Source organism: Pleurodeles waltl, chromosome 1_2 (genome assembly GCF_031143425.1).
Source record: "Pleurodeles waltl isolate 20211129_DDA chromosome 1_2, aPleWal1.hap1.20221129, whole genome shotgun sequence".
Taxonomy (NCBI): domain Eukaryota; kingdom Metazoa; phylum Chordata; class Amphibia; order Caudata; family Salamandridae; genus Pleurodeles; species Pleurodeles waltl.
In genome coordinates, this window is record NC_090437.1 from 270,331,780 (window position 1) to 270,354,825 (window position 23,046).

Below are 23,046 nucleotides of genomic sequence, written 5' to 3' on the forward strand. Positions count from 1 at the left end.
CCCCAGAGCGACCCTTGCCTACGGGGTCGCTCCCCCTGCGTGACATTGGCGCCAAAAAACAAATCCCCGGTGCCTAGTGGTTTCTGCCCCCTTGGGGGCAGATTGACCTAAAATCGGCCAATCTGCCCCCAGGGGGGCAGAAATGGTCTAAATACAATTTGCCCCCCAGGGGAGCGACCCTTGCCTGATGGGTCGCTACCCATCTCTAAAAAAACAAACAAACAAAAAAAAAAACACACAAAAAAAAATTGCCCTGGCGCCTAGAGGGTTCTGCCCCCCCCCCGGGGGGCAGTTCGGCCTAATAACAGGCCGATCTGCCCTCAGGGGGGGCAGAAATGGCCTAAAATAAATTTCCTCCCCCAACCCACCACCCCCCCCCCGGGAGCGACCCTTGCCTACGGGGTCGCTCCCCCTGAGTCACATTGGCGCCAAAAAACAAATCCCCGGTGCCTAGTGGTTTCTGCCCCCTTGGGGGCAGATTGACCTAAAATCGGCCAATCTGCCCCCAGGGGGGCAGAAATGGTCTAAATACAATTTGCCCCCCAGGGGAGCGACCCTTGCCTGATGGGTCGCTCCCCATCTCTAAAAAAACAAACAAACAAAAAAATTCAAAATAAAAATACAAAATGTCCTGCCGCCTAGAGGTTTCTGCCCCACCGGGGGGCAGATCGGCCTAATAATAGGCCGATCTGCCCCCAGGGGGGGCAGAAATGGGCTAAAATAAATTGCCCCCCCCCCGGAGCGACCCTTGCCTAAGGGGTCGCTCCCCTTCCGTGAAATTCACGCAAAGAAAAAACTCCCTGGTGTCTAGTGGTTTCTACCCCCCTTAGGGGCAGATTGGCCTCATCAAAATAGGCCAATCTGCCCCCAAGGGGGGCAGAAATGGCCTAAATATAATTTTCCCCCAAGGGGAGCGACCCTTGCCTAAGGGGTCGCTCCCCACCTAAAAAAAAAAAAAAAAACGTAAAAAAAGAAAAAGAAAAAAATGTATCCTTGGTTTTTAGAGGTTTCTGCCCCCCCTGGGGGCAGATCGGCCTAATAATAGGCCGATCTGCCCCCAGGGGGGGCAGTAAAGGCCTTACCGAAAACATGCCCCCCAGGGAGCGACCCTTGCCCAAGGGGTCGCTCCCTTTTGTAAGTATCAGTGAAAAAAAAAAAATCCCTGGTGTCTAGTGGGGTTTCAAAAGCCGGATTGCTTTGAAACCCTCGGAGAGACTTCAAAGGGAAGGAAATACATTTCTTTCCCTTTGAAGCCCCTCCGGGCCTCCCCCACTTGATTGAAAGAGAAATGCTTAGCATTTCTCTTTCAATCGCGCTGGAAGCTCTGCTTCCAGCGCGATGGGGGAGGCCCCTGTGACTAATCAGCGTGCGCTCGCGCGCTGACGTCACGGGGGGGGTCGGGGGTGGAAGGGGAAGGTCTTCCCCTTCCATCCCCGGTTTGGGGGGGGAGGGGGGTGCACGGGGGTGCGCTAGCGCTAGCGCTCCCCCAAGTTCCCCTGTGCCATGGACGAGATGATCTCGTCCAAGGCACAGGGGAACTGTAGCCTTGGACGAGATCATCTCGTCCAAGGCACAGAAGCGGTTAAGTGATGCTGTAACATCATAGGTAACAAACACTTGTAAACAATAAACTATTCTCAAAGCATCAATCTGAATAAAGATGGTAGGTGGTAACTAATATGTGATCAGAATTCATATGAAGTTGGCATGACTAAGGGCCTCATTATGAGGCTGGCAGTCTGAGACTGCCAGCCCTGGGTTGGCAGTTAGACTGCCTCCCTCCAGGCAATCCAACCACCACATTACGACCCTGGAAGTCCGACCGTCAGAGGACCGCTGTCCCTGCCAGGAACATGGTTCCCAACAGACTGCCAGGCCCATGGTCAGCCACAGCGGCGCTGAGTTCAGCATTGCAGTGCTGATCATGAGTCCCCTTTCCACCAGCCTTTTGATGGCGGTTTAACCGCATTGAAATGGTTGGCAGAAAGGAAGAGCTGGGGGCCACATGAGGGCCCCTGCACTGCCCATGACCATGTTTTGGGAAGTGCAGCCCCCAAGCCCAGCACCCTCAGAATGCGCACTGTCTGCCTTGACACTGCACATTCTGGGGGTGCTATTGTGCTACAGTATTGGCCTTGACTTCCTTAAGGGAGCCAAGACCAATACCGTAGCACTATTCCCGCCTGGGCTGACAGGCCGGAATGTCCTAATACGATGTTCCCACTGGTAAGCCCAGTGGGAACATCATAATACAACTGAAGGTGATGCCGCCAGGTTGATGGTGGGCTCATCCCATGAGTTTGGCGGTTGGCTTGTCCGACCACCAAACTCATAATGAGGGCGAAAGGTAACTGACCATATTTTCACTACCTCAACTGGAAAAATAAATATGTATGAAGTGTACTGCATGCACCCGAATTTATCAGGCGCACTCGGATGAAAAACAAAGAAACATCGATAGTATACTGACAGAGACATTCGCACACCACTAGTTCACCCAGCAATTTGTAAACCAAAAAAATAGATAAATAACATTTGTATTAGGAAACTATGTATCAAATATTAAGTAAACCGGAATATATCCGGATACCTCAGGTGAAAAACCAAGAGTTATCAATAGCAGGGCGATAAAATCTGTGTCACACCACTATACTTATTCTAATGACTACATATACTAACTTACTTGTTAGCTACTTCTAATAACAGCTAGGAAAATCCAATAGTTCTCAATAACATGGTGGTGGAGTCATTCTCTCAACACTGTACTTATACCAAAAGCCACTACGTTTGTGTTTGTGAGTACACTTAACAAACTTATGATTATAACATGAAAAATAAGCAACAAATTATACAACAGATCTCAAAAGAAAACTCACTCTAACCATAGGGTAAATACCCCCATCTTAGGAAAAATTATTTTTCAATAACGTCCTAATTACTCAAGTACATAGTTATCCAGCCAGTCACTTTACCTTTTATTTCAAAGCAAAACTTTTGAATGAGATTGCGCTTCCAATGGGTGCCATATTGTATGCTTAGGTTAGTTATAGGCAAGTACCCGGAAATTGGGTAATGATTGGATGATGACATCAGTGATGTATAAGTGATGTCATATGATGTCATCAGTGATGTCATAAATCATGTCATGGAGCATACCATGAATGATGTAATATGTGACGTCTTAAGCAATACACGGCGGGGGCCCACGCTTTGGTTTAAAACATTAATGTTGCCACTGACATATACACCTAACTATAAGATTACTTTAACCTTTGTTTTTTTGAGTGAATTTCTAAGGTTTCTTTTTTTCATGAAAACAGGCCTTTTTTATCACTCCTAACTGTAAGGTTACTTTAACTTTTGTTTTAGTAGATATATATAGGCTTCTCCACTTCTCTTACCACATGAAAGTAGAGGAAACAGAAAGTGGTATCCTGCGAACAGACTGCGGTATACTGCAGGACAACAAATAATAAAGTATTTTAAAAGTTACAACTTTAACACTACACTATTCACACATACTACCAAAAATTAGCATTTACACAAAACAGTATAGTTTCCTGCCACATTACATTTACATTTGTTAACACACTTTCATGCTACATCTGTTTCAATTAACACTCTCCACTGCACGAAATTACACTCTATGCCACTCCACCCCACGCTATTGCACTTTACACTACTCTATTCTACATCACCCCACTATATGCCACTCCAGCCAATGCTAATGAACTGTATACCACTCCACTCTGCCACACTCCACTCTATGTCACTTCCACGCTACACCACTACACTGTACACTATTAGAATTTATGGTACTCTAGTTTATGACACTCCAATGTACACCATTATACTGTATAATGCTCCACTCTACACTACTCCATTGTATGCTATTCCACTGTACACAACTACACTCTATGACACTACACTATACACTATTACACTCTGTGCCTCTCCACTGTACAACACATCAGTGTTCACCACTCCACTCTATGCTATTCTACTGTATGCCCCTGTACTTTACACCACTCCACCATATGCCACTCCACTCTACAACAATCCACTGTACGCTATTTACACTGTACATCACTTCATTCTAAGGTACTACTCTCCAGCCCACTCCACTCTGCCGTACTACACTCTATGCTATTCCACTGTATGACATTCCACTCTGTGCCACTCTACTATATGCTATTCCACTCTATGGTTTATATAGAAAGAATATATAACACTAGAACTGTAACAAAAGTTTAACCTTTGTTTTTTTCATTATATATATATATATATATATATATATATATATATATATATATATAACCTAGTGGCGCTCTCCACTAGGTAGCCATAGTTAGGACCTAGTTTCTATATGAAAAGCTTGTTTTTACTTGCCGTTTTACGAGTTTTCACAAAACTTTCCAGACAACTGTGCCTGTACTGTCAGCTGCTGTATGAAAAGTTTCAGGGTGATCCGTCCAGGGGACCGAAAAGGGTAGGGTCTAAAAACACATTTTCCCCATTCATTTTTCCATTTTGATTTTGAACAGCAATATTGCAAAAACTACTGGAAAGAATTATACCAAATTTTGCAGTAAGATAGGTCCTGGTCCAGAAAGAGTGCTTTTTCTGGTGTCATTCCATTCAGTAGTTTTAAAGAAATTTAAGAAAATTTAAATTTGTATGTATAGGGAAGCAAAGGATCTCGTTCACAGATCTGATTGGCTAATAACACTTCAACAACAGAAGTCATTAAAGTGTTGTCATCCATTTTGGGACTCGGCTGAAGCTGAGTTCCCAAACAAAAGTTTAAAAAAAGAAAAGGGGCCGAGTACCGACACCCTGACCACTTAGCTCTAGTCCCAAAGGGACCTCCCAGGGCTAAAAAGCATTTTTTGTTATTTTACAAGTGGAGTCCCAGTGGATCCACAGATCCACCATAAACATTTTTTAAAAATGAAGCACAGGCTCCTGCGCTTTGTTATTATAATGCCTTCAAGTGGGCCTAGTCCCGTGGGCTTCTGTGTAAAAAAAAAGCAGGGGGGCTCCTGGCCCTCTCCCGCTGCCCCAGGGCCCACCACCTCACCGGGGCTTATTATTTGTACGTGGAGGGTGTGTGATCCCTACCCCACTGCCATGGCTTTGTGCTATTATGGATGGGGTGGGGCGTCCGGTCCCCTCCCACTACCGCAGGGACCACCACCTTTCTGGGACATTCCCATCATAATAAGTGGGAGCCTTGGTCCTCCCGCTGCCCCAGGGACCACCACCCCTGGGATTTTCTTTTAAAATAAGACACCCCATTATCCTCAGGGACCACCATTCCAGGGGCTATGTCCTCATTGGAGGGGTCCCTGCACGGCCCCTCTATTGGAGCCACTGATGGCCCTGGGGACTGCTAACCCACGGGACATAGCTGTTTGCTGCGACTTGGCTGCAGTTCTGCAGCTGCAACCAAGCCATATCAAACATTCTGGTTTTCAACAGTGGGTCCTGTAAAGCAGGTCCCGCTGTCAAAAACCAGAGCTTTTATCTCAGTCACCTGCATGCTTGCAGGGGACAGAGATGAAATGCTTCAGGAAGCACAAAGCTGCTGTCAAAGAAGCTCTGTACTTGCTGAAGTAATGGCACTGCGAGGGAAGCCTTAATGCTTTCCTCGCAGTGCCAGGAAGCCAGTAATGGCTTTTTATAATTGTTTTTATTTTTTAAATATAAATAGGGTTTCCAGAAAGCCCATAAAAGGAGAAAATAAATTGAACAAATTTAAAAAAAACAAAGGCCAGTGTGAAGGTTGCAGACCTTCACACTGAGCTTTGGGGGTTTGACCCCAGCTGGACTATTCCCTTTTTTTTTTCAATAAAAAAAAAGTTATACATTTATATAAATACTAATTAATTTTTTTTTAAATCCAACACAAATGTCGCATTCTAAGAACATGAAACATTAAAGCCTAAAAAAATACCTCTTTCCCTCTCACTTTCTTTCTCTCTTTCTGTCTGTCTTTCAGTCAATTTCTCCCACTCACATACCCACTCAGACACTTACACAGCCACTCACAGACCCACTCAGGCACTCACATACCCACTCACAGAACCACTGACACCCTCATGCACCCACTCACAGATCCATGCACACACTGACGCACTCACTGAAACACTGATCTACACACTCTCACACCCAGACAGCCAATCTGACAGCCACTCTCACCCCAAAATACACCCTCTCACACCTATTCTCACATCGAGAAAAGCTGCAGCCAACTTCCGCCATGCGCAGCCAAAGGGCTGTGCATAGCATGGGTTTGAGTGGTTAGGGGGTGTTGGCTTTAGGGTCTGGCTGCAGGCCAGGTCTTGCAGGCAACCTCCCCTGCGCACAGGTGAAGGTCATGCACGGTGCAAGGTTGGGTGCATATAAAGAATTGGCCTCAGGTCCTGTGGCCAACCACTGCTGTGCAGGTCCGAAGGCCATGTGCGGCAGTGGTTAAATTAACATACAGTAATAAAAATTGCTAATATCATAACATCATTGATAATATCAATGTAATATTTGCTGTACATTTTTTTATAGAATAACTGTGCATGGCAGGGGCCTGAGTTATAGTTATCTGAGGCCTTAGAACCACTGGACGGTAGTGAAATAAATTTGGCAGAATGGTAGTTCTTGGTCCAGAAAGAGCCCTTTTGTTACTTGGTATAAATCTGTTCAGTAGGTTTCAAGGAAGTAGAGAAAGAAGAAATATAGATATCTGGTTGGAGCCTAAGCACAGATCTCAAGGTGAGATGTTATTGGCTGCCAGCACATCAACAAGGAAGTGCTGGCACCCATCCTGGGACCAATATACATGATAGCACCTCCTAAATGATCTATCGAGCTGAAGATGAGAAATAAAGCTTAAATGTAGAAAAATATAAATATACACCTATATACAGACAAATACATTTACACACATAAATATATATCTGCAACATGGATCCTTATTAAATGCATTGTAGCGAATGGCAGGAGAACGTACAAAGGGTAATAACAGTTCTTAGTTACTATCTAAATCATTTGTTGATGGTACCATACTAATTTTAGGAATTGTGGTGTGTTCAAATGCAATTTTACCCTGTGAAAAAGGTGCTCCAGATGCTAAAATGAGAGCATATTTTCTGTGAATTCAAACTATCTTTCTCTGACATGTGAGAATATAGTCTGACATTGTCAGTAAAACATGTACTTCCAACAGGAGCAGCCGGTCAGTAGATTCCACTGTGCTCTACTGCAGCCTCCCAGAGTGTTCTAAAAAACAACAAGAGTGCGAACAGTCTTAATTATGACATACATGTAACACACCTGAAGCCATCTTAATTGAAACAAATAGGTACAATCTAAAACATTTAATTTAGAAAGGAACAAAATAAGGGGGTTCATTTTGTCACATAAATTATGGCGAGGGCATTTAAAAGAAGAATTAGGGCACGTTTATAGTGAGGTCTCAAATATCTTTCTTTCATTAAAACGTTCTGACATGCAGATTGAACCACGCACTTTCAACACCAGCAGCAAACTGCCAGTTAACTCCCTGATGATCAGAAGCTCTAGCACAGTTTTCTAATAAGCAACTAGAGTGCTAACATTATTAACTAAAGTCACGAATGTGGCACATCTGAACACCATCTTGATGGAAGCGAAATGGAAAAATGAAAGCATTTTCTACTGTGGATACTGCAGTAAATGAGGAAATTAGGGAGCTTCATAACAAATAAATCTCCCACGATAGCCACCAGAGAAAAAAAGAGCACAAATGTAACACTAATATCACCCAAAAGTAGCCCATGTATAGCCCAGTGACAAAAGTGTGAAAATCACTTATTTTTTTAAACTCCTTTTTGCACTTTGCAGTTTTATATAGTGTAGACTTGACCTAAAGGTTTTGGAGTGCTTTACATGAGCATCAGTTACATTACACAAAGAAAGACACATTCATTTTGGTTTTAGGCATGGGGAGATTAAGTGATTTGACCAGAATCACAAGATGTTGAGCTGACGCTGAAATTCAAACCTTGTTTCCCAGTTGCAAAGTCTGCAGCTCTGGCCATAATGCCACATCCTGTTACAAATAATCAAGTAATCAAGTTGATAAAAATCATAAGGATAGCAAATATTTTGAAAGTACTTTGTCGCTGTTTGAGAATTCAGAAAATATGCCCTCATTTTAGAGCACGAACCATAATTTCTATGGGAATAAGACTCTCTCCTTTTTATAATTTCTAGAGAGAAATGCTTTAGGTATTACAGTTTTTATTCCATCAAGATGATGTCAAGCGCATCACACTTTTGTAAGAACTATAAGAAGTTTCCAATCTAGTTTTTCATTAGAATACTATGGGGAGGCAGAGGTCAGGGGCCCGGACTCAGATAATTGTGGGCAAGGAGGAGGGTGCAGAGGCAACAAGTTGACAACACTGGGTAAGGGAAAGGGGGTAGGAGCAAAAAAACAACCATGCAGTACAGGCGAGGGAGGCTGTGTCAATATAACAGACTATTGTGGGCAAAAGGATGAGGCAGTGGCAGTACAACCATAGACCTGATTCAGGCAAGGGACTCCTGTTGTTTTGGAGCCAAAAAGGCTTTACATTTCTCTGTCTCCTGCCTATTTTTTTTTATGTAAGTCAATGGGGAAAATCGATTTGCAGGTGAAATCCCCAATATGTAATAGTGGTGCACATCCTATAAGTGTTGAACAGTAAAAAGGACATTTATTCATGAATTTGGTGCTGAATGGTAAATTGTACACTACTACCCCAGGACAACAAGACATGCGCTACCCAAAGGAGCACATGTATTTCATGAACAAACCAAGAGATTCCACAGCGCTCAATAACAATTTGGTAATACGAGTCCAAAGAAGAACCAGATGTAGATCTCCGTAATTTATTTACTTTATTTCTCAAAGAATGTGTAAATCTTCTTGCCAAGTCATTCAATCACACATTATTACAGTAGATAAGTCAATCCTTGCTTGTCAAATTGTACAAAAAACAATCAAGTCATCTATGAACAGCCAACACGTGTTTTGTCACACCTTATTCATACCATGCGGCAAAGCTGAGACAAGAAGGGCAAAGCAGGATTAGGATGTATCATGGTCCTATCATGGTCAATGTAGATTTACTAATTGGATATATTTGATACTTACGTCTGGTGTTGAAACTGCATTCTTTTTGAAGTTTGCTTATTGTACCATCAAGACGCATGTATAGAGGATATTGAACAATATAGAAAGTTACTTGAACCATCAGATATGTATGCCCATGTGGCCTTATCGTTCTACGTATACCTAGTTATAACATCCCTGTAACCTTTGTTTTTTTAGTGGGAAAAATATATATATAGTTATATATATTTACAAAGACTCTCCTGTGTTTCCAGATAACTTCCACCCACGGGCTGGTGCAGTGCAAGTGGGCGCAGGGCCCACTAAAAATCAATAAACAATTTCTTCGTATTTCACTCCAGAAACTCCTGCACTTCAAGATGCTTGTTAGAAATGGGGTGTTTGGTTGGCAGTCAGGTTACCCCCTGTCCAAGCAAGGACCCTCACTCTAGTCAGGGTAAAAGAGAATCACCCTCAGCTAACCCCTGCTAACCCTCTTGGTAGCTTGGCACAAGCAGCAGGCTTAACTTCAGAGTGCTAGGTGTAAAGTATTTGTACCAACACACACAGTAACATAATGAAAACAGTAGAAAATGACACAACACAGGTTTAGAAAAATAGGAATATTTATCTAAACGAAATAAGATCAAAACGACAAAAATCCACAATACACAAGTCAAGTTATCAATTAAAAAGCAAAAAGTGTAGTTTTAAACACACACTAACACTGTTAGCATGAAAATATACCTTGGGTGCATCAAAAATAACCCCACATGGGTGAGTGTGCATCAAAAAGGGCTTGCAATGTGTTGATTTCACTCACGAGTGAGACCTTGCATCATTTCTCCTTTTGTCGGGTCGGGCGTGTTGTTTCTTCTCTCCACAGGAGAGCAATGCGTGGATCTTGTCAGCACTCTCAGGTCCGGGCAGGCCTTGTGTTATTTTTACACGGCCAGCGGTGTTTGCGTTGAAAATCCAGCCGCATGATGATCCGAAAACCATGCAGCGCGGGTTGCGATCTCACCAGCCTCCGTCAGCGATGCTGCACATCGTTTCTCCAGCTCTGTGTGTCAATTCTTCGATCGCGTTGCAGGCGAGCAGCAATTTTCAGCTGCAAAGCCAGCGTTGCATCGATTTTCCAGCCGCAGATCGGAGTCGGACGATCTTTTCCCCACATGGCGTTCTGTGCATGGATTTCTTCCTCTTAGGCTGCCAGCTTCTCCTTTCAGGGTCCCAGGACCTGGATGGGCACCACAGGGCAGAGTAGGAGTCTCTCCAGAGACTCCAGGTGCTGGCAGAGAGAAGTCTTTGCTGTCCCTGAGACTTCAAACAACAGGAGGCAAGCTCTAAATCAAGCCCTTGGAGATCTTCACAAGATGGAAGGCACACAAATTCCAGTCTTTGCCCTCTTACTCTGGCAGACGCAACAACTGCAGGATAGCTCCACAAAGCACAGTCAGAGGCAGGGCAGCTCTTCTTCCTTACCTCTTCAGCTCTTCTCCAGGCAGAGGTTCCTCTTGGTTTCCAGAAGTGTTCTAAAGTCTGTGGTTTTGGGTGCCCTTCTTATACCCAATTTCTTCTTTGAAGTAGGCCTACTTCAAAGCAAAGTCTCTCTTGAATGTGAAATCCTGCCTTGCCCAGGCCAGGCCCCAGACACTCACCAGGGGGTTGGAGACTGCATTGTGTGAGGGCAGGCACAGCCCTTTTAGGTGTGAGTGACCACTCCTCCACTCCCTCCTAGCACAGAAGGCTCATCAGGAAATGCAGACTACACCCCAGCTCCCTTTGTGTCACTGTCTAGTGTGAGGTGCAACCAGCCCAACTGTCAAACTGACCCAGACAGGGAATCCACAAACAGGCAGAGTCACAGAAATTGTATACGCAAGAAAGTGTGCACTTTCTAAAAGTGGCATTTTCAAACACACAATCTTAAAATCAACTTTACTAAAACATGTATTTTTAAATTGTGAGCTCAGAGACCCCAAACTCCACATGTCCATCCGCTCCTAAAGGGAATCTACACTTTAATCATATTTAAAGGTAGCCCCCATGTTAACCTATGAGAGAGACAGGCCTGTTTCCATCCCCTGGCTCAGAGGAAAAGTCAAAATAGGGTGCCACGCATACCGCCAGCACTGGCGGTATTGTGACGCCTGCGGGTTCAACGCCAAAGTGGTAATGAGGGCCTATATGTCCTACCTTAACCATACACTGCACTGTGCCCTTGGGGCTACCTAGGGCCTACCCTAGTTGTGCCTCACATGTAAGAAAAGGGAAGGTTTAGGCCTGGCAAGTGGGTACACTTGCCAAGTCGAATTTACAGTTTAAAACTGCACACACAGTGTCAGGTCTGAGACATGATTACAGAGCTACTTGTGTGGTTGGCACAACCAGTGCTGCAGGCCCGCTAGTAGCATTTGATTTACAGGCCCTGGGCTCCTCTAGTACACTGTACTAAGGACTTACTAATAAATCAAATATGCCAATCATGGATAAACCAATTTCATGTACATTTTGTAAAGGAGCACTTGCACTTTAGCACAAGTTAGCAGTGGTAAAGTGCCCAGAGTAACATAAACAGCAACATCAGAGTGCAGCACACATCAACAACTTGGGAAACAGAGGCAAAAAGTTAAGGGAGACCACGCCAAGGATGAAAAGTCTAACATTGCTGCTTTAGAAAAGTTTATTTAACGCTCACGCATATCAACCACTTTCAGTTACACATTTGAGGCCTGTCATAACTGTCATCATCACGTATGGGGAAAAAACATTTTTCCAAGGGTTCCCATCCATGGAGAGCACATCCTGATAAATGAAACATTTTTACCCCAAATGTACATGAAGCTCTTCATCCAGATTGAGTCCTCCAGGGTACTTGCTCCCAAGCTTGATTATATTTCAGATTCCAGTCTCCTCAAAGTCTTTTCTCTGTCTCCTCCTCTGACACTTAAGGGAACCCTCTCAATACCGAAAAAAACTAGTTCTTTTCAGTACTTGGTTCATGTACATTGTGCCAGTGCCTTGTCACCGGATAAGAAGGATCATTGTGTGCAATGGCTAGGTAATGTTCAAAAGTTATTTTCTTAACAGGGAAGATCGTACTTCCTCCATAGTTCAAACCACAAGGATGAAACAGAAAATAAACCACATATTCTCTAGTACGGTGAATAAACGTATTTATCTTTACATTTCTTCCAGTGGGTAATGGGTACGTACTTCTGTTCACACTGTACTTACATGCTTTACATTTCCCACACTTGAAAAAGCCCTTTTGTTCCTTTAGCCATTTGCTGTCGCTTCTTCTGTTGAAATGGCTACGCACCAAAATACCCTTTAAGGAGCTACTCTTCCTATACGTAACAATAAGATGTGGTGTTACCAAACTCCCAATTAGATGATCTGATTTCACCAGATGCCAATATTTGTTTAAAATTCATCTGACATTTTCTTATTCATTATCAAAAGTGGTAATCAACCAAATCACATTACTGTTTTCATTCCTCTTGATCTTTTTATCCCTAGTCATCAAAAGCCTCTCTCTAGGAATAACATTTACTTTTTTGATTTCCCCTTTGATAACATTCCTAGGATACCCCCTAGCTCTGAATTTTGTGGCCATACCTGCTTTTGCCAATTCACAGGCTGCTACAGTGCTACAAGTCCTTTTAGCGCTGAGCAATTCCCCGTAGGTGATGCTCCACTTAGGTCTAGTTGGATGATGGCTCTGAGCATGTAAAATGCTATTACTAGTAGTTGTCTTCCTAAAAAGGCTGGTCCGTACCACCCCATTCTCTACTTTGATCAAAATATCAAAAAAAGCAATCTCAGATTCATGTGTTCTGCTGGTCAACTTCAAATTTAAACTGTTGTTAGAAATGAAGGCCAAGAAGGCATGCAACTTATCATATGGACCCTCCCAAATGGCAAATATGTAATAAATATAGTGTGTCCATAACACCAAATGCCTGGTCTAATACTCATTTTCTTCTGTCCATATAACCTGTGACTCCCACCATCCTATAAAGATGCAAGCATAGCTCAGCGCAAAGCAACTTCCCATAGCTGTCCCAATAAGTTGCCTGTATCACTGCTCATCAAACACAAAAACATTATTTTCAAGACAGAACCTCAGCATATCCAATAACATCATTGAATGGTCATAAAAATACGGAGGTCTGTCTTGAAAAAAAATTCTGCATGCCTGTATGCCTAAATCATGGCCAATGCAAGTGTGGAGGGATGCCACATCTATCATGACCCATATATTTTCAGTCTTCCATTGGATATGTTGTATCTTGGTAATAAAGTCAATGTTATGCCTACAATATGAGGGCAAATTCAGTACATAAGGGCATAGAAAGAAATCCAGATAGAAAGAAGCATCTTCCAAAATACTTTTATTTGCTGCTATTATAGGTGTACCCGGAGGGGTCCTGTTGTCCTTACAAATTTTAGATAACACGTAAAAAGTAGGGGCAGTCGGCTTATCCACTCTCATTAACTGATATTTCTCAGTTCCCAAAATCCCCTTATCATGCCACTCAGATATAACCACATGAAACTGAGCCACAATACCTCTATAGGCCTCCCTGGATTATTTGTCATAACATTCAGACATGTCCAACTGTCTTCTTGCTTCTTCCTGATATTTTGCACATTCCACAATACGACATTGCCCCCCTTATCAGCTGTTTTTTTATAACAAATTATGTATTTCTAGTAAGGCAATCAAGTGATTTCCTCTGTTTTAAGCTTAAATTACAGGCATATATTTTCTCACTGTACTTCCAAAGTTTCATAAGTTCCACAATGTCAACCTCCTGGAAACAGCCAATGGAATCATGGGGAGTCACAGGATTACTTTTTGACTTTGCTCTAAATTGTTTTGAACTAGGTCTTTCAATTTCCATCCATAAATTTGAAAGTAACTGCCTTTCCAATATCCAATCCTTCTCACCAACTTCCAATTCCCTCAACAAAGTCAGATCTTCAATATCTCCCATACATATGTTGTCAAAAACATGGTCATATTCAATCACATTATTTGAAAACATGCTGCTTTTCTGCTTCTCTTTTTGTAAGATAAATACCTTCAACAACTTAAGTTTCCTAATAAAATGAAACAGGTCAATGCGAGTTCCTGGAATACTAAAATTAGCAGTGGGACAAAAAGATAAACCAAGTTGCGACAAAGAATGTTCATCCTCACAAAGTTCATGATCCGAAAGATTCTAAACAGTCAAAGTGTTCTCACCCATTATTTGTTTCTCTTGTTTTGCCAAGTGTTCCTCCCATACGGCATATTTTCCTTTTGGATGTATCCGCCCCTCCTAGTTCTCTTTCTCATTCGCTGCCTCCTCCTTTTCCTTTTTGAGGCTTGCGACGAGGGGCTTGATTCATCTGTAAAAAATGGTGGTCGATACACGTGAGTGTTAAACTTTTCTAAAGCAGAATCTTGGTGTGCAGGCGTTTCTGGAATTAAATACAAAGGAATTGTCTATATACTCTTTTTGCATATTAGGTAAATATATTAATTAGATTGAGAATTATTATTGAATAATTTATTGTATTGTTGGCATTTACGATGAAGTGATGAAACATGTGTGGGACACATGATGGTTTAATGTCCAGACTACCGAAAATATTATATGTGAATATCGCTAAGGCAAAACTATGTATTTATATGTAGGTTTACTTGAGTTTTTTGCACGTTTAAAGATGGCCGCTTCATTAGCTCACACTAGAATTAAATGAAAACAAATGATGGTTTTTAACTTATATATATGATGCCGTTTTTTTGGCCAAGTTTGTCCAGCAGAAGGCGTTTGCCGAAACGCGTTGACATTCTGTGCAGGAAACTGTGATACCATTATATGGAATAAAATTTATGACATTTAACTCTGAACTTTGAACTTTACTTCGCCCTCACGATCTGGAGACGACTAAGGGATTAGTGCAGCCGTCGGGTGGATACTGTTCCATCTGTTAAAGGATTATATATATATATATATATATATACATATATATATATATGTATATATATAAATAAATATATATATATATATATAAAGAAAGAAACCAGGCACCTTCATCCTTGGTGTCTGGAAAAAACGCACTCCACAGGGTAATGGTATGTGATAGAAAACTTTAAATGCAATGCGTTTCGCTCTCCCAGAGATCTTCCCCACAGCCAACAGAGTTGTCCTGAATCCTGAGCGTGCAATTTTTACTTTTTACTTTTTGGCTTTGGTGGATATATATATATATATATATTTATCACCTAGTGGAGGTCGCCACTACGTAGTTACAGTTAGGACCTAGTTTCTATGGAAAAATAGTTTTTTTACTTGCCTATACCTTTGACGCCGGTTGATGAATCTTCGCAATATTTTCCCCCAAAAAATTAACACTCAACTGCTTTCTGAAAAGTTTCTGGGTGATCTGTCAAGCGGGGCACAGAAAATAGGGGGGCCAAAATGTGTTTTCTCCATGTTAATTTCCACAGGGATTTTGAATAGGTATAGCGGCCGAACCACTGGACAGATTTACATCTAATTTGGCAGAAAGCTAGCTCTTGGTCCAGAAAGCACCCTTTTTGTGATTTGGTGCAAATCCGTTCATTAGTTTTAGAAATGTTTAAAAAAAAGACAAATTCATATATATAGGGACACAAAGGGTCCACGAATACTCCCGTTCGCGTGCTGAGATCTGACACTTCAACAAGGTAGTGAAAGTAGTGATCTTGGGACTTGGCTTCAGTCGAGTCCCAGGAAACAAGGTAAAAAATAAGAAAAGGGGCCAGGATAGTGGCAACCTGACCCTTTAGGTCTGGTGTTGGGGTCCAAGAGGGACCTCCACAGAGCAAAAAAGCATATTTTTTAAATGTATTTTTGCCGCAGATTAGCGATTTTCACAAATTGCAGCAAAAAAAATGCTCTGACTCTTGCGCTTGTTTCTTAATGGGCCCCCGGGTGGGGGCGTTAAAATATTTGAGTGACGGGGTGCCTTGGCCCCCTCCACAGCCCCCAGGGACCACCACTTTCCAGGGCGATATTCATGAAATATGCAGGGGGGTCCATGGCCCCCCGGGTACCACCTCCTCCCAGGGGCAAATTCAATTAGCTGTGTGGGGGACCACCACCTCCCCGGGGCATCTTCTAAGTAGAAGAGGGGCCGCATGGAGCCACAGATGGCCCAGTGGACTGCCACCCCCCAGGGCCAGCTCCTGCTATGTCCCAGGGTGCCCACCCCCGGGACACAGCTGTTTGCTGTGGCTTGACTGAAGCTTTGCAGCTGCAGCCATGCCACAGCAAGCACTCCATCTTTTCACAGGGGGATCTGTAAAGCAGGTACCGCTGTCAAAAACTGTAGCTTCCATCTCTGTCCCTTGAATGAGTGCAGAGAACAGAGATGAAAGGATTGCTTCAGCAAGCACAGAGCAGCTCCTTGCTTGCTGAAGCAATGACACTGCGAGGTAGGCCTTGAGGCTTATCCCGTGGTGCAAGATTACCTGGAAAGGGCAATTTGTGTAATAAAAATATTTAAAAATAAAAAACTTATGGACCGTGGGGGAGCCCTTGAGGGCTCCCTCCCAGTCCCAGATAGCCCATAAAGGGTGAAAAAAAACAGGAAAAAAAAAGAACTTGCACCCCCCCATGCATTGCTAATTAACCCACAAATTACTGCACTCAGAATATCTTTGATAGTATCAATGTAATATTTGCAGTAACATTTTTGATGAAAAAATTGTTCATGGTTGGGGCACAAGTTATAGTTACCTTAGAGCGCGAGTTATAGTTTACTTGAGGTAACTCTAACTATAGCAGGTGATTTTCTATGGTTTGGTATGTTTAAAATGTGAGCCTAAGTATAACATCCCTGTAACCTTTGTTTTTTTAAAGTGAGTAGATATATTTGTGTGTGTGTGTGTAGTATTGCCTCACTAAAATGATGCTTGTAATACATAAAATAATGATTTTGTTGAAGATTGTAGCAATTTTAATGTGACCTCTGTCTGGATAACATAATTATTTTCATTGTTGGTATTTTTCATTAATTTTGATTTGCTAACAGTTCTAGTCATTTAGTTTTATATTAAAGTTAGTAGATTAGGTGCAATGCATTAGGTCAGCTACTTTCTATAGAGAAAAATGTAGCATTAAACTTTAACGGACGGGATTTTATGTTTTACGTATTTATGAGAGTTGGTTCCAAGGATTAGTGCCTGTGCCTTGCAGCTGCTTTGGTTTTCACCACGGATACGAAAATAGACTGTTCTCGCTGATTGCTGTCATGCGGATTGTTGTCATGAGCCAAATAATGTTTGAAGCTTTTTTTTTTTACACTTTGCTTCTCTTTCAGATAGTTGATTCGGGAACGCGACAGAATGCTGTACCAAAAGTAGACGTGCCTGAATACGTCCTTTACACCATTGGCAGCTGTGTTCTTGTAATTGGATCTGTTGGGGTTATTGGAAATCTTTTAGTTCTGTATGCATTTTACAGGTAAAGGAAATTGACTTCAGATATTGTAAATAACCTGTCATAAATATTGTTGAATAATAGAGTTTGATGTAATTTTCATATTGAAAGAGAAACATCTGGTATGTGCTAAGCGTTTTCATAGTGTCTGGTGAATTTTCCACCGAGAAATCCTTCCACGTGAATCCACCACAGTACCTTCACCTTAGGGATCCCGGGGTACCCGAAGAGCTCAGCTCATCGTACCTTCAATCGCTGTCTTTTCAGCACTTTCCTCAAGGCGAGTACCAAGGCCACATTGGGGAGAGTTTTGACTTCTCAAGATTTGTTGAATAGCACAATAAGCAATTACATCTCCATGGCCTTAGTGCACCCCCCTGCGAGGCATTTGTTTTTGGGGGGTGGAGTTGAATGACGAGCAAATGCCCTGTCTACTTCATCCAATCGGAATTCTTTGTGTTTTTTAAAACAAACTTCCATTTTCTTTAGAAAAAAAACGAAAATACAGTAACCATCACACATAAGGAGCTTTCTCCATGGACTGCAAAGCTGTTTGCCACCACTACTGCATTCAATATACTGCAACAATTTACTGAGGTGCAGTGAATGTGGAGTAAAAGTCTGTGGGGCGTGTCCCCTGTTGAACTGATCCTGATCCAGTTTTTACACTATACACAAAAAAAAGAGTGTGAAGCAATGGAGCCGTAGTAATTCCTATCTTGGAAAGTATTAAAAGCCTTTAGCACGTTTAACTATGTGTAATAGATATTCGTACAGAAAATATGTCTATCATTGTTGGAAATGTCTCACAAGTCTCTGACAATATCCCATTGTTTCTTAAAGTAGCTTTACAAACACATACAGGGTGCCTTAACATCCCATCACCCATTTCACTCAGATGCATTCTGATAAATGCTGTGCTTTGTAACACTTTCATTAATCAACCTTTCGATTTCACAATGGTTGATACAGCCAGTGATAAGTATCTCTAGACATAAGCTCTTGTTTCAGGATAGTAGTCCTTCATTTATAGAGAGTAACACATCTAGGTACAGGTGGTGGAAATGCTGATTAACAGCCTTTTCAGGGCACAGTACCACTGCTTGTGTGCAGGTGTATCACACTATCACTACAAACACAACTATAATTTTTAGATTTCATTTTGTAACTAGAACTGAGCTGGGGAATGTAATGATGCTCATGTAGTCTTGTCTTGTGTTCGCAATGATTTTTTTCTCACGTAAATACAGAAATATATTTATCACATTTATGTTGTTCACCTTGTAATAAAACATAGAATAGGAACCAGAGAAATAGTACAGACTTACTGCGACACTTCTTTTTAGGATCGGAAAATGTTTTTCTTAAATCTGTTTTACGCAAATATTTTGTGTGCTTTTATAGGTAATTCTAGCTTTGCTCACTATATCATTCTACAGTACCTGCCCTGGGTTATGAACGTGAAATCCAGTACATCTAAACAACAGGACATGGTTTGCAAACCTGTGGGCACACACACACTTTTCTAAACATACTGCGGCCATTTTATATTTTCATTATTTGGCTAAAATGCCTGAAAGGTGGTTGAACACCAATCTAGGGACTGATTTAGAGTTTGGCAGACGGAGTTATTCCATCACAAACGTGACAGATATCACGTCCACCATATTACAATCCCATTATAGTCTCTGGAGATCGTAATATGGCGGACGGGTTAGCCGTCATGTTTGTGACGGAATAACCCATCCGCCAAACTGTAAATCAGACCCTTAGTTTGGGATCAGATTGGGCCGAAGGATCTAGAAAATGCAGATAAGAAAGCCTAACTTTTTTATAGACCACTGTTTTAACTCACAAAAGCTTTTTGAAGAGGTGGAAATCAATGTGTCATAAATCTGTGAATCACTTAGATTTCCAACTTTTCAGGGATTCGCAGTATTCCTTTTTGGTGCAAAATGAATACTCTACAAGTTGCAGAATTCTGTGCATTCTTCTGTTCCCCCATGTCTTCTCAAGTGGAATCCAGATTTGAAGTTGTTGTTATTCAGTATTTCTAACTACTTAGTAGTTGATAACTTCATTACTTAAATGTCTAACCACATGGGCCTGCTTAATGCGTGCTGAATTCTGAGACAAACCGTGCACTGACAGCATACAATCTTGAATTACATTGAAAAGAACAAACAGTAGTTTTATACAGGTAGGTTGAGCCATCAATTTAGATGTTTCAAGGAATATATGTCATACAGATTAACTCATATTTTTCAGCAATCATCTCTTAGATAGTCTTTTTTTTTACATGCATCATCATTTTATCCCCGTTTGTAAGTTTGACCCTTACCAACATCGCTACTCAATAATTGTTAGATGTTTGTCTGAAAATCAATTTTCAGTTTTTTGTTGCTGAATTGTTTGAGGTTTTCTGAGGTTCTTAGTGGACATTCACCTGATTAGCTATGGCAAGGAAAGTTTTTTAATAGCACATATATTTGAAAAGAGTTTATAGAAGGTGAATGCAACAGCCCGAATCAAGCAGGTTATGGCAGTGGTTCCGAACCTGTGGTCTGGGGAGCCTCAGGAGGTCTGTGGCTGCTTAGAAAATGTAAAAGTATTAACAGATTAGGTCCCCAGCTTTCAGTGATGAGTCATTGGGGGGGTCTCCAGATTCCAATAATTATTCAGTGGCGGTCCCCGGATTCCAGGAAAAAAAAAAAAGTGGGGGTCCACAGAAGTCAAAAGGTTGGGAACCACTGGGTTATGGGGATTCTTAGAAGGCAAGTAACAAGAAAAGAGAAAAAGCGGCAGGGCACCAGGATGGGAAAAAGGTTATGACTTTTGCCCAGGAATGAAGCTGTGCTTCCTTCCACATGTTGCCTTGTAGGTATTTTTGCATTGGGCAGTCACTTTTCTCACTGAAGACTGTTCAGATTTTACTTCTTTGGTCATTTGGCTGATTTATAATGTTAGTGCATCTGACAAGGGGACGCAAATAGGTCGATGAACCTTTTGACTCACAATTAAGATGTTCTTACCATAGCTCTAGTACATAATCAATAACCAATACACAATATCAATAACAATCAATAACAGTAATAATCAATGGAGTCAGTAATTGTCACCTTTCAGTCATGAAGAACTACATCTTTTAGTAAAAGTTAGAATATTTATTTTCCTATATTAACAATACTAAGGTCATGTAGATTAATATCAAAATCAAATGAAACACATACAGAAACACTACTGGCTGTCCAAAGCAGTGGAAGAAACATAATCTAATCAAAGCTTGAACTACAACACATTCTAAGGTTATGATGCAAATTAATAACAAAGTCAACTGTTTCAAAGTGATTACATACATTCGAATTCAGCAGAGAAATTCATCAAGCATAATACCCTATTAGCATTATGTCATTAGTGAGGATCCTTAACTAACACCAGATTAGTATCAGCATGTTGGGCTTCATGCAAAACAATTTAGTAACACCAATTTGGAAAAACATCTAACTATGGCTCTATAAAAGCAGTGCAGTTGGTACCGAGAAAGGAAAAGCAACTATGCATAATAATCAACAGTCTAATCCATAATACTTATCCTCAGTGTGGCTCAGCAAGCAGAGTCAGTCTTCGTCCTCAGGACATCAGTCGATCAGCAAGACATCAGGATTCAGCATCAAAGTTCAGAAAACACAAAGGTGGTCATTACAACCCTGGCGGGCGGTGTTAAAGCGGCTGTAAGACAGCCAACAGGCCGGTGGTAAAAAAATTGCAATTACGACCGTGGCGGAAACCGCCAACAAAGACAGCCACTTTAACACTCCGACCGCCACAGCGGTACAAACAAACAGCGCAGCGGTCACCGCCAACAGACAGGCGGGAGACAATGTACTGCCCACACTATTGTGACAGGCCAATCCGCCACCTTTTCCAAGGTGGATTCACCGCGGATAAAAACACGACGGAAACAGGAATTTCAAAGGGAAAACGCTCACCTCTACACACTCCACGAGGAACGAGTACACCATGGAACCGGAACTCCAAATCCTACCTGCGATAGTCTTTCTGCTCCTCTACCAGGAGCACGAACGCCGGCGGCGAAGACCACGGTGAGTACTGCACCTACGACACGGGGGAGGGGGGAGGGAAAAAACAGGGACACACACACGCAACACCCCCACCCCCACCCCACCCTCACCCACTACAACACACACACTAATGCATATCAATACATCACAGTTACACCCCCCAAACCCCCCCGGAAGAATGCAAAGAACAAAGAAAATGAGTGTAACCATCGGCATATATTACAAACAAGTAGGCAGAAACATATATATATACACCATGTACAAAATAAACACCAGGCATAGTAGTCCAGGTACTGCACAAAGAAAGTCCGTGGAACACTGGGACCACACGGTATGGGCGAGGCCCACACAAGATCCCCGACCATGACGGAGAGAACACTGCAGGGGCATCAGATACCAAGAAAACAGGCACCTCAGGGGAAGGGAAAGGGGGGCACCTCAGCCGCTTGAGTGCACGATGCCAAATCCACGAGGGGGCCACATGCCCACTGTTTCATCCTGGGGAGTGCAAAGCCACAGTCTCTCAAGTCTCTACAGTGGGTTGGTTGCCCACTGTTCAATCCTGGGGAGTGCAAAGTCACAGTCTCTCAAGTCTCTACAGTGGGTGGTTTGCCCACTGTTCCATCCTGGGGAGAGCAAAGCCACAGTCTCTCAAGTCTCTACAGTGGGTGGTTTGCCCACTGTTCAGTCCTGGGGAGTGCAAAGCCACAGTCTCTCAAGTCTCTACAGTGGGTGGTTTGCCCACTGTTCAATCCTGGGGAGTGCAAAGCCACAGTCTCTTAAGTGGATAACAGTCTCCACTGGTTCTGGGGGAGGCATGGTGCCCAGTGTGCTTCATCCTGTGAAGGACAGAGGTAGTGGATGGATCTCTCCACTGGTTCTGGAGGGGGCATGGTGCCCAGAGTGATTCATCCTGTGAAGGACAGAGGTAGTGGATGGATCTCTCCACTGGTTCTGGAGGGGGACTGGTGCCCAGAGTGCTTCATCCTGTGAAGGACAGAGGTAGTGGATGGATGTCTCCACTGGTTCTGGAGGGGGCATGGTGCCCAGAGTGCTTCATCCTGTGAAGGACAGAGGTAGTGGATGGATCTCTCCACTGGTTCTGGAGGGGGGGCTGGTGCCCAGAGTGCTTTATCCTGTGAAGGACAGAGGCAGTGGATGGATCTCTCCACTGGTTCTGGAGGGGGACTGGTGCCCAGAGTGCATCACTCACCCCGTGACAGACCCAGTTGCGTCAGTGCCCCTGCCTCTCATGGGCTAGCGGTGCTTGAGTTGGCGGTGCCCTGTTCAGCGGGGCTTGAGTTGGCGTGCCCTGTTCAGCGGTGCTTGAGATGGCGGTGCCCTGTTC

General features: G+C 42.7%; 1 protein-coding gene across 1 annotated transcript in view; it reads left to right on the top strand.

The window, feature by feature from the left end:
• Nucleotides 1–23,046, top strand: part of LOC138299638 (melanopsin-like) — a 1,463,603-nt gene that overhangs the window by 245,010 nt on the left and 1,195,547 nt on the right. The window contains exon 2 of the mRNA XM_069238089.1: nucleotides 17,498–17,640. Coding sequence (XP_069094190.1) covers nucleotides 17,498–17,640 — 143 coding nt within the window. The remainder of the gene's footprint in view (nucleotides 1–17,497; nucleotides 17,641–23,046) is intronic.